This window comes from Schistocerca piceifrons, chromosome 3 (assembly GCF_021461385.2).
Source record: "Schistocerca piceifrons isolate TAMUIC-IGC-003096 chromosome 3, iqSchPice1.1, whole genome shotgun sequence".
NCBI lineage: Eukaryota > Metazoa > Arthropoda > Insecta > Orthoptera > Acrididae > Schistocerca > Schistocerca piceifrons.
Window position 1 is genome coordinate 848,400,600 of NC_060140.1, and position 17,040 is coordinate 848,417,639.

Genomic DNA, 17,040 nt, shown 5'->3' on the forward strand with positions numbered 1-17,040 from the left:
ACAACTGAGCTTTTCTAGTGTAGCGATCTGGCCAGAAAAATTTCTGTCAAAATTTCACTTTCTTGGATACACCGAGAAGATAATACGTATTCCTTCTTAACCTACTAGTCATTTATTCCACTCTGGTAGTTTGAATCTATGGATTTCGCTAATGATTATAACAATGCTGAACATTCGCAAACCGAATCAACCACATAAACAAGCAGCAGTTGGCATTCACCGGTTCAGCTTTATTCCACTCAGCTCGTATAGCCCCATCCCGTTTTGTCTGCAGGAAAGTTTATTTCTAGATGTGACGAGGATTCCCCTGGCAGAGACACCACATACACTATGCTCGAATTCAAAAACCAACTTATAATTCATTCAGAAATCAACTTAGAACGTGTTCAAAAACCAGCAGGGGTGCGTTTCAAAATCATATGAATAATCAATAGACTGACGTGTGCTAGATGCTAGGTGTTTTGTGAAACAAGGTTTTTTCCTCAAAAATATGAATTTGCCCCCTCCCCCCAAAATTGCCACCCGGTTCAGATACCGGGGTTTGCCCCCACTCCCCACTAGATCCAAGCCTGCTGCACACGCGTGAATCTGCCAGCTTGGGCGCGCCAGTAACATTTTTCCGGGCACCATGTGGCTGGTTGCTGCTACTGCTGCATACACAGCTAACAGTCACATTTCTGTAGCCACAAGCGGGAGAAGGTACTGCTCATACGCGATTGAGTTTAATGTAAACAGTTGTGACATCACGCTCATCAAAGGCAATTTGTTGTTATGAAGCACTGCATAGTCTTCCAAAAGCCTTTGACACATTTTGCTATCGGCAGATTGGCAGGCGCTTGTATGAGCACTGTGTTATTTTATATGGCTCATTTCCTTTGCAATTTAAGTTTTATTTTTGTTTTTTTCTCTTGTTCATGTTTCAATGCTGCAGTATTATTCTGCAGTAGTGGGATACAATAATATCCTTTGTTAGAGTAACAGTTCTTACCAGTCAAAATTACAAAAATTTAACTGAAAACTAAAACAATGAAAAATTCCTGGAATTCTAAAAAATTCCCGGGTTTTTCCCGGTTTTCTCCCAGATGAAAAAATTCCCGGGTTTTTCTGGTTCTCCTAGTTGTCCCAGGTCATACACACCCTGTTTACTGCTTGTTCAACATACAGGCTGAATAATATCAGGAATAGGCTACAATCCTGTCTCACACCCTTCTCAACCACTGCTTCCCTTTCATACCCTTCGACTCTTGTAACTGCTGTCTGGTTTCCATAAATAGCCATTCGCTCTCTAAAGTTTACCCCTGTTTCCTTCAGAATTTCAAAGAGAGTGTTCCAGTCAACATTGTCAAAAGCTTTCTCTAAGTCTACAAATGTAGGTTTGTCTTTCCTTGACCTATCTTCTAAGATAAGTCTGTAGGTTGAGTATTGCCTTGCATGTTCCTACATTTCTCCGGAATCCAAACTGATCTTCCCCAGGGTCAGCTTCCACCAATTTTTCCATTCTTCTGTAAAGAATTCATGTTAGTATCTTGCAACCATGGTTTATTAAACTGATAGTTCAGTAATTTTCACATCTGTCAGCAACTGCTTTTTTGGAATTGGAATTATTACATTCTTCTTGAAGTCTGAAGGTGTTTCACCTGTCTCTCACATCTTGCACACCAGATGGGAGAGTTTTGTCATGGTTGGCTCTCCCAATGCTATCGGTAATTCTGTGGAATATCGTCAACCCCAGACGCCTTGTTTTGACTTAGATCTTTCAGAGCTCTGTCAAATTCTCCTCACAGTATCGTATCTCCCATCTCCTCTTCACTTACATCCATTTCCCTTTCTATAACATTTCCTTCAAGTTCATTCTCCCTAAAACAGAATTTAGAAAGAGAATGGATAAGCTGAAATTAGATATGGTGGGAATTAGAGAAGTGTGGTGGCTGGAACAACAGGGCATTTGATCAGGTGAGTACACTGTTATACAAAGAGACAGTCAAATGAAAATTACACAGATAGAAAAAAGTAAGTAAACTGCATACTACTTCAAAAGTAATTATCATAAATTTCAATACATTTGTCCCACTGCTAGACATGATGGTCTGTGCCTTCACAGAAAAATGTTTGTGGATGTCTATAGAACCTCGAGTGTAGCCCATTGTGCACCTCTATGTCCAAAGCAAATCGAAAGCCATGAAATGTCCTTCTTCAGGGCACCAAAATATGGAAATCACATGAGGAAAGATCAGGTCTGTATGGAGGATGTGTAAGGGCTCTTCAGTGCAACTTCTGCAACATCTCAGCGATCCGAAAGCTTAGAAGTTTAGTAGTCTTTTCATTGTTTCTGTCTACGACTCAACGCCTCCACTAAGTTGCGAGCAGCAAGCTATCCTTTTCAAATTGTTGTTATTCCATCCTGGACTTCCCAATGTTTGGAATGTAATACTGATAGTGAATATATGAACTGTCTCAATGATAATACCTTCCCCATTTGACTGTTCTTTTATTTCCCTCGTCTCCAGAAAGAAATGAAAGAACAGTCAAAGTGCTATCATTTATGCAATTCTAATGTCTGTGACTCTCAAAAATAGGAAAATTAATGTGCGAGCACTGGGAAAAATATTTAAAAGAGTTGTACAGTAATAAAAAATCACAAATGAAGGTGAAAGAACTGAGAAAACAACGAACAAAAATAATAATGAAGCCACTATCACCAAAGATGAACTTCAAAAAAACTCTGAGGAATCTGTGGAATAAAAAGGCACTGGACTTAAGTGACATGCCAGCATGACGGATCTGTAATCTTTATGCTGCACATAAATAAGTAATACTGGAGCTTACAGAACAACTAAAATCTAAATGTATAGCAAAGAAATATCATTTTAAAGATTTTATAAAGGTTTTGACCTTAGTATCTGCTTTTAAGTTTTTGGGAAATTTGTTACGAAAGAAAAACTTCCATGTGGAAGTACTTTCCTGGCACAGGGAAGCATTATTCACATCAAATAAAAGTTTGTTTTATTTGGTATAGTACTCATGCTCCTGAATATCACTTTTTCCAACATAATGTCCTTACACACTATATTTATTATGAAGAACATAAGAGTTTCCACAATTATGCACATGGCACAAGTGCAATATCAGGTATCTCAAAAAGTGGTTTACAACACTTTCCAGGTTTGCATTCAGATATAATTATGAAAGTCCTTTTCTGTGACTTGAATGTACTGATATCTGCTTTTGAATTTCCCAAAATGTGATCCGATGTTTAAGGTGAGAATGAAAGTAGACACGACAGGCACAATTTCCTGTTTTTACTGAGCTGGTCTTGGTAATTTTGCATCAGATATATTATATACTTATTTCTCTTTAAATTGCTTTGCAATCATAAAGCTAAGACTTTGGTTTGCTGCAGATAAATGGGATGCACATATTCTTGTTTAGAATTTGTGAAATCTTAATGAGATAGTAAAAAAAAAACTGTTTATTACAAGCTGATTATTCTTCGCCCAGCTGCTAACTGTTTTGTCACAGTGTTTTCCAATTGCTGTAAATATTTTCACAGAATTGTGGTGTCATCCACAAATTAGTTCTATGATCTTCAACAATCTCCTCCTGCATGGCTGTTTCTCCCTCCCTTCCTCCTCCCTATTTTTGTCATCATGAAAGGAGAAATAGCAAAAAACGTTCTTAGGAGTATTATTGAGAGGTATGGTGTGAATCCTCTCTCTCTCTCTCTCTCTCTCTCTCTCTCTCTCTCTCTCTCACTCTCTCTCCCACTTTCAAAATGACAACACATTCAGTTCTACACATGTGGAGATACTAAATGAATGATAAGTTTATACATGGAAAGATGTTGTGTCACAGATAGGTACAAAGAAATATTGTAAAAAAAAGTAAGCTTTCTGCCAAAAGCCGCTGTTTGGCAAGTGGCAAGCTATCCTTTTCATATTACTGTCATTATTCCATCTGGGATTTTCCAGTTTTTGATTTTTCCACATGAAGTTTGTTATAAATAATCCACTTTAGTTCAAATGGATGTCACTTAATTCCAGTATGATGGACGTACAGAAATTATGGGCACAGTGTCAATGGACTATAAATCACACTCTGGAGAAACATGGGCCTAGTAAATGGATTACGGATGGAAAAGACCCACTGTGGTTTAATAACAAAATTCAGAAAATGCTGCGGTAAGAAAGACTGTTGCACTCTCAGTTCAAAAGAGAACCCGCAAATGATGATAGGCAAAAGTTAGTAGTGTCTCATGTGTCTGTACAAAGATTGATACATGCAGCATAAAGTAACTACCACTATCAAACCTTAGCAAAATTCTTTTCCAGGAACCTGAGAAAATTCTGGCCCTACATACAATCACTGACTGGGTCGAAGGCTTCTATCCAGTCACTCACTGACAAGTTTCGTGGGGCATTAGAAGATATCAAAAAGAAAGCTCAAATTTTTAATTAGTGTTTAAGAAATCATTCACACAGGAGGAGCGTACAAACATCTGACAATTGCACAGACTCCTGTATGGAGGACATAGTAATAGACATCCCTTGCGCAAAGAAGCAAATGAAAGAACTGAAAACAAATAAGTCACCAGGTCTGGATGGAATCCCAATTCAGTTTTAAAAACTATGATCTATGCTCATTCTATAAGGTTTTGGGATTGTAGCCAGATTATGTCGACTTCTTTCCACAATACTACAGCAGGCAACCATTCAGCCATCTTCAAGTGAGTGTCCACCACTGGAGATTGCTAGTTCACAGTGTTGGCTTTACAGCAAAAATTGGCACAAAGGTGCATGCACACTGGCAGCAGTCACAGGAGTACACCATTTCTAAATCCGCACCCTCTGCAAACACTGTCCCATCTGTGGCGCACAGGCACATGCGTAAAGGTGAAACTAAATTTCCGCCTTCTGTTGGAATGCACACTCACAGCACTGAAAACAAATGTCTGATGTTGCCTGATGTGTCTTTAACAATAAAATGTTTTCTCTCAGAAAAAATTAAAGAGATCACTGGGTCCCAAGCCTTGTACAGTTGAAAGCCGTTGTCATGATTTATAAGATATTGTGATAGATGTATTTCCACAGATTCTTTAATTACTGAATTCCACAAGCATCTCAGTGGGGCCAAGATTTTTGTGGCGGAGTAATCCATAGAATGTCCATTGGTACTACAATGGTCAGCTATGACTGACTTAATGGGCTGCGAAAAGTGAGTGTGGTTCTCACGTTCAATTCACCTTTCATGTTAATTTATTTATTGTTTGGCTAATTCAATCTATACAAGATGTAGCCTCTTTATGTTATTAAATATATTTTTAAGAGGTATCTCCATGCATCTCTGTCCATTGCTGTCTTCTGCCAGCTGAAACCCGCAACTTTCCTGAGCTCCTTATCCCAGTGATCAGATGGTCTCCCTGGTGGTCTTCGTTTTTCTCTAGGACTCCACTTTAAAACTGATTTTATCCATCTTCCATCCTTCGATCGTGCAGAATACGTTTATCTGGGACAATTAATCGACACAAAAGGGAATTTGAAACCTGAAATTTTTCATCGAATTGAACTAGGTTGGAGGGCTTACAGAAGAAATGCAGCAGTTTTCAAATCTAACATGCCAGTCTACTTAAAGAAGACAGTTTTTGATCAGTGTGTCCTACCGGTTTTAACGTATGGGTGTGAAACTTGGACTTGAAATGAATTTTTCAAAAGAAAACTTAGAACTGCTCAGAGAGCTATGGAAAGGTCATTTTTAGGCCTCACTAAGAAAGATCGCCAGAAAAGTGGAGACATGAGCAATAACAGGAGTAAAAAATATTATATAATGGGTTAGGACTCTAAAATGGCAGCGGGCAGGACATATTGCATGAACCTTTCATGTACTCAGCGTATTGTCTGACCTATGTAACTTTTGCCACACTGGCACGGAATTTTGTACACTGCAGTCTTCCACAGACCCAGATCGTTCTTTACCAAACCGAGAAGCGCATTAATCTTTGCCAGTGGCTGGAAGATTACTTTAACCTGATGTTTCCTTAGGATCCTGCCTACTTTAGACGAAAGGTTGAAGATGTATGGAAGGAACACCATGGACTCCTTATCTCCTTGATGTTGTGGGTGGTTACATTTCTTCCCCCTTGGCACTGTACCTATCTGATGTGGAGAGTAACCATTATCTTTGAACACCGACTGTAGATGTTCTAGTTCCTTTGTAAGGTTGTCTCCATCAAAAACAACATGAGCCCAGTGCACCCACATTCTAAGGATGCTGGTAGTTTGTAAAGGATGCTTGAAGTTAGAGGTCCATATGTGTGGGTGCACGGTAGACAGAATGCTCTAACGACCTGTCCACTTTCCTACTAACCAAGATGTCCAAAAATGGTAAGCAACCATCCTTCTCTATTTCCATCAGAAATTGGATCTTCTTGTAGATTGACTTAAGATGTTGCAAGAAACGTGACAGCTTTTCTTCACCATGGGGCCACACAACGAAAATTTCACCTACATATCAGCAGAAGACTCTCGGTTTAAGTTCTGAGAAATCAAGTGCCTTTTGCTCAAAGTCTTCCATAAAAAAGTTTGCTACCAGAGGGGGCAACATCACCAGCCTGCTCAAAATATTCATTGTTAAATGAAAAGTAGGTTCAGGAAAGGACATAATGAAAAAGTGCTGTTATAACGGCCTTCAACTTATTGATGATGAGTAAGGATGAGTCCATAAGGAAAGTGAGATGACATCAAAGCTCACTAGCAAGTCAGTTTCACCGAGTTGAAGTGACTTCAGTCTACTGATACAAGTCAGCAGAGTTGCGAACATGATGTGTGCACTTCCCCAAAAAGGTCTCAGTGGAGGGTCAGTAGCCAAAATATCGTGGCAAGAAATCAAAATTATCCGGCTGCAAACCCCAAACCTCATAATATTAAGTATGCTGGGAAAACTTCAATAATCATAGTACTCTACAACACTGACCCCTTACTTTTAATGCCTTCCCCAATTCAAAGTCCCAACTGATTAAAAAAGGCACAGGTGACTCCTGTATATACACACATCAAAAAAAGTTCTGCATCACCCCGGTCCCCAGAACTCCTGAAGGTAGATGTTGACTGTGGATATTGTATCACAGACACAGTCCCTTTGACTGTTCAGAGATGTCACTAAAGCCACCCAAAGAAGATATAAACAACCATGCATGAGCAGCGCCTATTAGACAAAGGGGGTCCGACAGCCGATCAGTTCCAGTCATTCCACCAGGAAGGAGGCACACGCCTTGTGTTGTCTGTAGTTCAACAATGCCTACATGGTCAACACCGCAGTTCGATTGCATCCGCATTGTTACTTTGCGCCAAGAAGGGCTCTCAACAAGCGAAGTGCTCAGGCATCTTGGAGTGAACAAAAAGCAATGTTGTTTGGACATGGAGGAGATACAGACATGCCTCGCTCAGGCTGCCCAAGGGCTGCTAGTGCAGTGGATGATCGCTATCTACGGATTATGGTTCAGAGGAACCCTGACAGCAACACCACCAAGTTGAGTAATGCTTTTCGTGCAGAGAAAGGCCGTCACGTTACGACTCAAACTGTGTGCAATAGGCTGCATGATGTGCAACTTCACTCCCGACGCCCATAGCGAGGTCCGTCTTTGCAACCACGACACCATGCAGCATGGTACAGATGGGCCCAACAACATGCCAAATGGACCGCTCAGGACTGGCATTACTTTCTCTTCACCGATAAGTGTAGCATATGCCTTCAACCAGACAATCGTCGGAGACGTGTTTGGAGGTAACCCGGTCGGGCTGCACGCCTTACACACACAGTCCAGCAAGTGCAGCAAAGTGGAGGTTCCCTGCTGTTTTGGGGTGGCATTATGTGAGGCTGACATACGTTGCTGGTGGTCATGGAAGGTGCCCCCATCATGCACATCTTGTGAATGACTTCCTTCAGGATAACTACATAGTTCGAATAGAGTGGCCAGAATGCTCTCCAGACATGAACCCTATCGACATGCCTGGGATAGACTGAAAAGGACTGTTTATGGGCGACATGACCCACCAACCACTCTGAGGGATCTACACCGAATCGCCATTGAGGAGTGGGACAATCTGGACCAACAGTGCCTTGATGAAGTTGTGGACAGTATGCTACGACGAATGCAGGCATGCATCAATGCAAGAGGACATGCTACTGGGTATTAGAGGTACCAGTGTGTACAGCAATCTGGACCACCAACTCTGAAGTTCTCGCTGTATGGTGGAACAACATGCAATGTGTGGTTTTCATTAACAATAAAAACGGCAGAAATTATGTTGATATCTATTCCAATTTTCGGTACAGGTTCTGGTACTCTTGGAACCGAGGTGACACCAAACTTTTTTTGATGTGTGTAAGAAGGGTAAACTAACAGACCCACAAAATTATAGACCACTGCCCTTAACATTGGTTTGCTGCAGAATTCTTGAACATGTTCTGAGAGTAAATATAATACATTTCCTTGAGATGGAAAAGCTTTAGTCCACAAAACAGCACAAATTTAGAAAGCATTACAAGAGCAAAACTCAGCTTGCTCTTTTCTCACACATATCCTGGGAATGATGGATGAGAGGCAACAAGCAGGTTTAAAAATTCCTAGATTTCCAAAAAGTGTTTGACACAGTACCCCACTGAAGGCTTAACAAAAATACAAGCATACGGAGTAGGTTTCCAGATATGCGAGTGACCCAAAGACTTCTTACATAATGGAACCCAGTATGTTGTCCTTGATGGAGAGTGTCCATCAGAGACAAAGGTATCGTCAGGAGTGCCCTAGAGAAGTGTGATAGGACCGCTGTTGTGCTCTATATACAAAAATGATTTGACTGACAGGGTGAGCAGCAATCTGCAGCAGTTATCTATTGATTCTGTGGTGTACAGGCAGGTGTCATCGTTGAGTGTGAGTAAGAGGATACAAGATGACTCAGACAAAATTTCTAGTTGGTGTGATGAATGGCATCTAGCTCTAAATGTAGAAAAATGCAAGTTAATGCAGAGGAGTAGGAAAAACAGATCTGTAAAGTCACAGCATTAGTATTGTCCTGCTTGACTCAGTCACATCTTTCAAATATCTAGGTGTAACACTGCAAAGTATGAAATAGAACAAGTGTAAGGACTGTAGTAGGACAGACAAATGTTCAACTCTGGTTTATTGCGAGAATTTTAGGAACGTGTAGGTCATTTGTAAAGGAGACTGCATTCCTAAGTACTGATCTAGTGTTTGGGATCCCACCAGGTCGGATTAAATGAACACTGAAGCAATTCAGACAAGGAGGAGGAGGAGATTAGTGTTTAACATCTCACTGACAACAAAATCATTAGAGGCAGAGCCAAAGCTTAGATTAGGGAAGGATGGAGAACGAAAGCAACCATGCCCTTTTGAAGGCATTTATCTTAAGTGAATTGAGGAAATCATGGAAAACCTAAATCATGATGGCTGGGTGCAAGGTCTGAACCATCGTCCTCCCAAATGGAAATCCAATGTGCCAGCCACTGTGCTACCCTGCTTGGTGAAGCAATTCAGATGCAAGCTGCTACATTTATTACCAGTAGGTTCGATAAACACACAAGTATTATAGAGATGCTATGGGAACACAAATGGGAATCCTGGAGGGAAAGTGATGTTCTTTTCAAGGAACACTGGTGAGAAAATTTAGGGAACCAGAATTTGAAGCTGACTGCAGAATGATTCTACGGCTGCAAACGTACATTTCATGTACGGACCACAAGACAGAATAAGACATAATTAGGGCTCTTATGGAGGCATAAAGAATCATTTTTCTCTCACTCTATTTGTGAATGGCACAGGAAAGGAAATGACTAGCAGTAGTTCAAGGTACCTCTGCTATGCACCATACAGTGGCTTGTGGAATATGTATGTAGAAATAGATGTAGATGAAAAGGGACAATTACGTGCTTAGTTACAATACTATAAGAAAAAATCCCATTCATTACAGGTTCCCTTTAGCACAAAAAGCGTTGCACACTGCCGCCACCAAAATGTTTGATCACTTACCCAATGATAAATTAGAAAACAGACTGAAAGAGTTTCAGCCTGATAACTCCAAAAGATTGTAGATGATAAGGGTGTAGCCATATGAATGTATAATGTGGATGTAAAAGGACTCATCTCACATCATTAAACATCATCCATGGAACATGGAGCTACCAAATGAACTAAATTTGCCATGTACTAGCGTTGCTCTCCTCTTTTTGACATGACCAGTTGTATAAAGTGTTGTCATCACTCATTTCACAAGAATACTTCTACCTTTTCTAAATTTGATTCACAAGGGGAACAACTGACAAGGTGAAGCTCTGAATCAGTACACAGGGCAGTCACAGACATAGAAAGTTGCAGTGCACTGTCTGCAAAAGGCATTACATTTATGTTAAGAGTTCCATTCTGGCACACAGTTTTAACTTGTCACAAATATTTACTCACATACTTGATTCCCTTGAAACTGCAAACGACGACTCCTTGCATTAAATGAATGAATGACTGCATGAAAGAGGTCAAGCATTACCTTATGTTACCTGATCTAAACCATGACTACCCTCCTTCCAATACAAATCACATTCCCCACAGCAACTCTCAATCCTCTCTAGCACTCCTAAAAGTGAACGTACAAAATATCTCCTGCCTCGCAGGATTAAAACTACCCATAATCACAAAAACCCCATCTTCAGAATGGGACTCACCAATACAGGCATACCACAGTGGTCAGTATTAGGTAAGCTCTTGTTCTTGCCATATACCAATAATCTCACATGAGTTATCCAAGAAGCAGAAATGGTTCTATTTGCTGATGATGCAAGTATTGCAGACAAAGTTAATGAAGTGACTTCAGTACTTGAAAATGTAAACAGAAATTAACAATGCTTCTTTGCAACTGGACTGCAACTAAATTAGGTAAAATGATACAATACATATGATTGCACAAATTCTGACCTCACCATTAGAAATAATGCATGAGGGTAAATCAATAAGGGAAACAGAATATTCCAAATCCTTAGGTGTTTACACTGACAAGAACCTGAACCGCAAATTTTGCATATCAAAAGTTAACTTACTTTTCCTGTTTTCATTTGCTAATTTCTTGTAGCATCATATTCCAGGCTAAAATGTGACTGACAGAAAATGTGTTAGTTTTACAGAAGTGAGTAATAACGATTATATATGGTGTTCACTCTAGAATCCCCTATCAGAAGCTCTTTGAGCAGCTAAATATACTGACAACAGCCTCACAATACATTTACTCTCTTTATTAAGCTTGTTGTCAACAATCAATCATAGTTTGGAAGCAACAATAACATTCATAAATGTAATACTATCAGAAGTAGCAATTTACACTGGCCATCACTCACCCTTAGTATGGTACAAAAAGGAATAAGGTATCCAGCCATAAAGATATTTTACTGCCTACCCTCCATGACGTATGAATTTAACAGCTAATAAAATTAACTTCAAACGCTGAAATCATACCTGTTTGCAACTCCTTTTACTCTATAGAAGAATTTCTGATCATGCAGTTGCACAATTTGTGTGTGTGTGTGTGTGTGTGTGTGTGTGTGTGTGTGTGTAACTAACATACTCTTATTATGAAGTGATCTGGCTGCTTGGAAATGGTAAGAGGACAAGATGTCAACAAACCTGTATCATTCTATCAATTGAAATCGGTGTCTCGTGTGTACGACATCTGACACCGAAACTGCCTCTCATTTCGTCCTCAGCTGCCTCCTTCAAAACCATATGCGGAAGAATAGATCGAAGGCAACCCAAAACACCAAGTATAGTGGGCACTGGTTGCATCTCACGCACAGGCACCAAACAATCTTGAAAATGTAAAATTACCATTCTTAGTAAAAGAAACTACTAAACATAAATTGTACAAACAATAAAATTGTTTTCCATTGAGCTAGTAAAATACTTTAGCATAAATAATGGACAATAAAATGAGTAAATTACATTATGCTGTTGCCTCTATTTCAATGTAAATGAGGAGAGATTACAATAAACACATTTTACAGTATATCCTCAATCACACATTAGTTTTCACTCCTGCCACTCTCTCTACCTATAGTATAAATAACAGTATCCAAAAAGAAAACTGTATTGTGTTCAAATGTATGTGAAATCTTATGGGACTTAACTGCTAAGGTCATCAGTCCCTAAGCTTACACGCTACTTAACCTAAATTATCCTAAGGACAAACCCACACACACACACACACACACACACACACACACACACACACACACAAACACCTGTCCGAGGGAGAACTCGAACCTCGGCCGAAATCAGCTGCACAGTTCATGACTGCAGCGCCTTAGACCACTCGGCTAATCCCGCGCGGCAAAACTGTATTAATATTTGCAAAAGTCAGGATAGTGATATCATTATTTTTTCTATATATGCCTATCGATAGCACGAAATATTTTGCCTCCTGAAAGTAAGTATTGGCCAGCATTGCTGTCACACAATCCAAATAATAAATTTAAAAAATCAAATCTTAAAAATATAATAATATACCAGTAATTAAGACAGATAAAACATCTACTCACTGGCAAGGGAAAAAAACATATAGAAGTTAAAGAAATGTGCAAGTTTTTGGAACCAGTGGCTACTCCTCCTGGCAGAAGCATTGAAGGGGAAGCAAGAGTGATTAAGGAAAAGGACTGGTTATGTTAACGAAATGGGGAGAGTTATGGAAAAGATGCCCAGAACCCCAGGTCAGGGGAGACTTACAAGATGGGATGAGAAGCAAAGACTGACTGTTGGGCACTCCATCAGATGGGATTTGAAAACCTATACCCCTTAAAAGCGTAAGATAGCATTATAAGTAACACAGAGATTACTGAAAAAAGTTCATGAAAGGGAAGGTTAAGACCGAAGAAATTAACGTAAATTACAACCAGGTGGGCCACAAGGACCAAGGACGTGTTGTAACACCATTTCCCACTATGTAGCTCTGAGAAACTGGTGTCGGGGAACAGGGGCAGTGAGGGATGCGGGTTGGGGGGGTGAGAATCCAGATAGCACATGTGGTAAAACAGCCACCGAGGTCACGACTGTCATGCCATTCATCCTAACTGATAACTTGGTGGCAGTCATATTGCCAATGCAGAAGCCCAAACAGTGTTTACATAAAACAGCTGGTACAAAACTGTGCCATTTCACAGGTGGCACTCCATTTGATAGTGTATTTTTGTCAGTTACAGGTCTGTGATATAGGTGGTTGTAAGACAGTGTATAGGGCAAGTCTTACAGCAGGGACAGTCATAGGTTAGGAGTCACAGGGTAGGGAAAGAGATGCATAGGCTCTGACCTGTATATTGCAGAAATTGGGAGAAGCTGAGGGCAAAAAAGTTATTCTAGGTGTGATGAGCAAAATGTCAGTCAGATTGGATTAATTTCAGGGCATGATTTTTAGGAAGTCATAGTCTTGTCGAAGTAGCTGATTAATACATTCAAGACCAGGATAATACTGAGTTGCGCGAAGTGTGCTACGAAACTGTTTTTGGAGGGATCACCAGAACCAGGATGGGATGGGATGGGATGGGATGGGATGTGAAATCTGCTTTTGAACTAATCTGGTGAGGTTATTACGCTCAGTGAAGGCTGAGGTGAGAATGGTGGTGTATTGCTGTAAAGAGTCTGCATCTGAACAAATATGTTTGTGTCGAATGCCAAGGCTATATGGGAGGCAACATTTGACATGGAGGGGGTGGCAAATGGTAAAATGTAGGTACTGTTGCTTGCTAGTGGGTTTAATGTGTGTAGCTGACCTTCAGCGGAGACGAAATCAACGTCAAAGAAAGAACCGGATTCAGAGTAGGACCACAGGAAATTTAATTGGAAGAATGTATTTAGAGATACGAAAAATTTTAACGGGTCAGTGTCTCCATGAGTCCATATGGCAGAGATGTCATCAATACATCTAAACCAAACCAGGGGCTGAAGGCTAACGGATCCCTGGACAGCCCCCTACAAGCTACCCACAAGAAAGTTGGCATAGGAAGGAGCCATCGTGGTTCTGATGTCTTCCCCTCAAAAAGGCAAGTATAAAGTTGACTAAGGTGAACAGGATAAGTGCAGGGAGTGGGACAGGCATGTGTATCTGCCTTAGTTGATCAAAACCTGCAATCTATACTACAAAGACTCCCACCCTCTTCCCCCATATTAAAAACACCAACCATTTCATAGATTGTCTGAAACCTGTGCACATCCCACTTCCAACACATCCCTGGTTTGTCACCACTGATGCCAACAGTTCCCATGTACATCATCTGTCTGCTACTCAGCATTATCTCAACCAGCACCCACCAGATTCCAGCCTACGACATCCCTCCTGCTCACCTGAATCAACTCTACACTTACAAACCATTACTTTACCTTTAAGGGACAGACATTCAAACAGATCAAGTCACAAAGAGGGCACTTTCCTGTCATACATAAGCCTTCAGCCCCAGGTTTGGTTTACATGTATTGATGACACCTTTGCCATATGGACTCATGGTGACGCTGACCTGTTGAAACTCCTGGAATCTCTAAATACATTCTCCCAATCAAATTTCACATGGTCCTATTCCAAATCCCATGCCACTTTATTTGACACTGACCTCATCCTCACTGAACATCACCTACACGCTTCTGTTCATGTTAAACCAACTAGCAAACAACAGTATCTACATTTTGACAGTTGCCATCCTTTCCTTTCCTTGGTTTACATGTATTGATGACACCTTTGCCATGGACTACTCATGGTGACATACAGCCTTGGCATTCAGGCAAAAGTACTTGTTCAAATGCAGACACTTCAACAGAATACACCACCATTCTCATCTCAGCCTTCATTGGATTTAATTACTGCACCAACCTAGGTCAAAAGCAGGTTTCTCAGCCCATCACACCTAATCCCGATATTACTGATCCCTTCAAAAAACAACTTAACGGTACACCTCTTGTTACTCAATATTAACCTAGTCTCAAATGTATTAATCAGCTACTTCGACAACACTCTCACTTCCTAAAATCATGCCCCAAAATTACGTCCATTCTGTCTGACACTTTGCCCATCACTCCCAGGATAGCTTTTTGCCGCCGCCCCCCCCCCTCCCCCCCTTCCCCTGTATCTGCAATATTCTGGTCAGACCCTATGCTACTTCTCCAACCATTTCCCTACCATTTGACTCCTACCTTGTGACATTCCTGATATAAGACATGCCCTATGCACCCTCACACCACCACCTGTATCAGCCCTCTAACCGACCCCCCCCCCCCCCTAAAAAAAAAAAATACACACACACACTTACTATCAATCGGAGAACCACCTATCGAACAACACAATTTGTGTACCAGCTGTTATGTAAACACCATGTATGACTACCACCAGTTAGGATGAATAGGCATAGACACAGTGTTTATACTGCCAGTGCACAATATCCTGTTGCAGAGCACACACAAAAACATAACGGTCATGGCCTTGGTGCTTGTTTTACCACACATGCTATTTGGATTTTCATCCTCTTCCTTCCTCTGCTCTGAAACATCAGTCTCTCTGAACTACACGTTGAGAACTGGCATAACAACACGTACTTGGTCCTCGTCCCCCACCCAATCTTAATTTACATTAATTCCTTCAGTCTCAACCTTTCCTTTCTGTAACTATTTCTTTCTTCACTCCTTATTCATTTTCTATACCTGTTATATTCTGGCCTGTATAAACCCCCCCCCCCCCCCCTTCACATCTCTACCACGTATAATGCCTTTAGGTTTCTGCTCTTATTAACTCTTGCATGCTGTTACTTTTCCATAACCCTCCCAATTTCCTAAACCTCTTGTTTCCCCTTCAAACCTTCTGCCAGAAGAAGCAGCGACTGGCTTCCAAAGCTTGCACATTTTGTTGACTTTTATGTGTGTTTTCTCCTGCTGCCACATGATAAATAAATCTTTTATTGATCCAATTATTTTATAATCTAAATAATAAGTCATTACGGCAAGTGACCAGCAAGAAAATATGTTCTGTGCCTTATTTGAGTGATAATCAAGGCTTGATGACAATAAACATATGATCATTTAGTTCTAATAGCACAAGTATTGCTCCACTTTTTTAAAAATTTTGATTGGTGATGTCACCACTCATTGGTACTGAAAAATAAAAACACACACACACTTAATGTACCTTGAACAAAATAAAATGTTGCCGTCTATTGTCATGTCACTCCAGAAACACAATGTTTGTTTCTACAAACAAACATTCATACAATTGCTAGCAATGTTCAAGCATTGTATACGCATTTACTTGTACCCTTTGAGATACCAATCACATATCCGTGTCAATTTGAAAAAAAGATACATATGAAACAGCTACATGTGAAGCAAATTAACCATCCAATAAATTAGCGCTGAAAGGAAACTACACAGAATGATACAAAGGAACAAAGATATTAAGCAATATACATACATTAAATGTTAAGTGACTCAGAGTGATAAGAGACTTCAGGATGACAGCTGAAATCAGGAATGACTAAGTCAGAGCCAACAGGTACCACACCCGTACCAGAAAACACTGTATGGAAGAAAATTAAAAACAAAGAATGTGTTATGAGGGAACTGCAAGATCCTGAAGCAAATGTTACATGACACGTACCAGGAGAACTGTGTGTGAGAAGATCAAGGGTACGGTGGTAAAAATTGAAAGAAGTTGTTCTAACGTAAACCTGGCTAGTCTAAAGCAGCAGTCATACAACTTATTTCCACATTTTATAATTCTTATCTATGACCACAGTTTCACTATAAAAATACATAAAATTTTCTGCTTATACAATTCATGACAGTTGATGCTTACAGGAATCGTTCCCAAGACTAATTACAGTATGTCATCTTCTTTGTGTATTTAAGCTAATCTTACATTTTAACAAAATATGTTCCCATTTCCATTTTAATGATATCTTCACATACCTTCAAAATTAGTTTTATTTCGAAATCCTTACTACTGGCTTCTGTTAAACAAA

The 17,040-nt window shown here is 40.2% G+C and overlaps 1 protein-coding gene across 1 annotated transcript in view; it reads right to left on the reverse strand.

The window, feature by feature from the left end:
• The window catches only part of LOC124787730 (huntingtin), a 392,251-nt gene that overhangs the window by 316,711 nt on the left and 58,500 nt on the right, over positions 1 to 17,040 (reverse strand). The window contains exon 6 of the mRNA XM_047254577.1: positions 11,678 to 11,859. Within this exon, the coding sequence (XP_047110533.1) occupies positions 11,678 to 11,859 (182 nt within the window). The remainder of the gene's footprint in view (positions 1 to 11,677; positions 11,860 to 17,040) is intronic.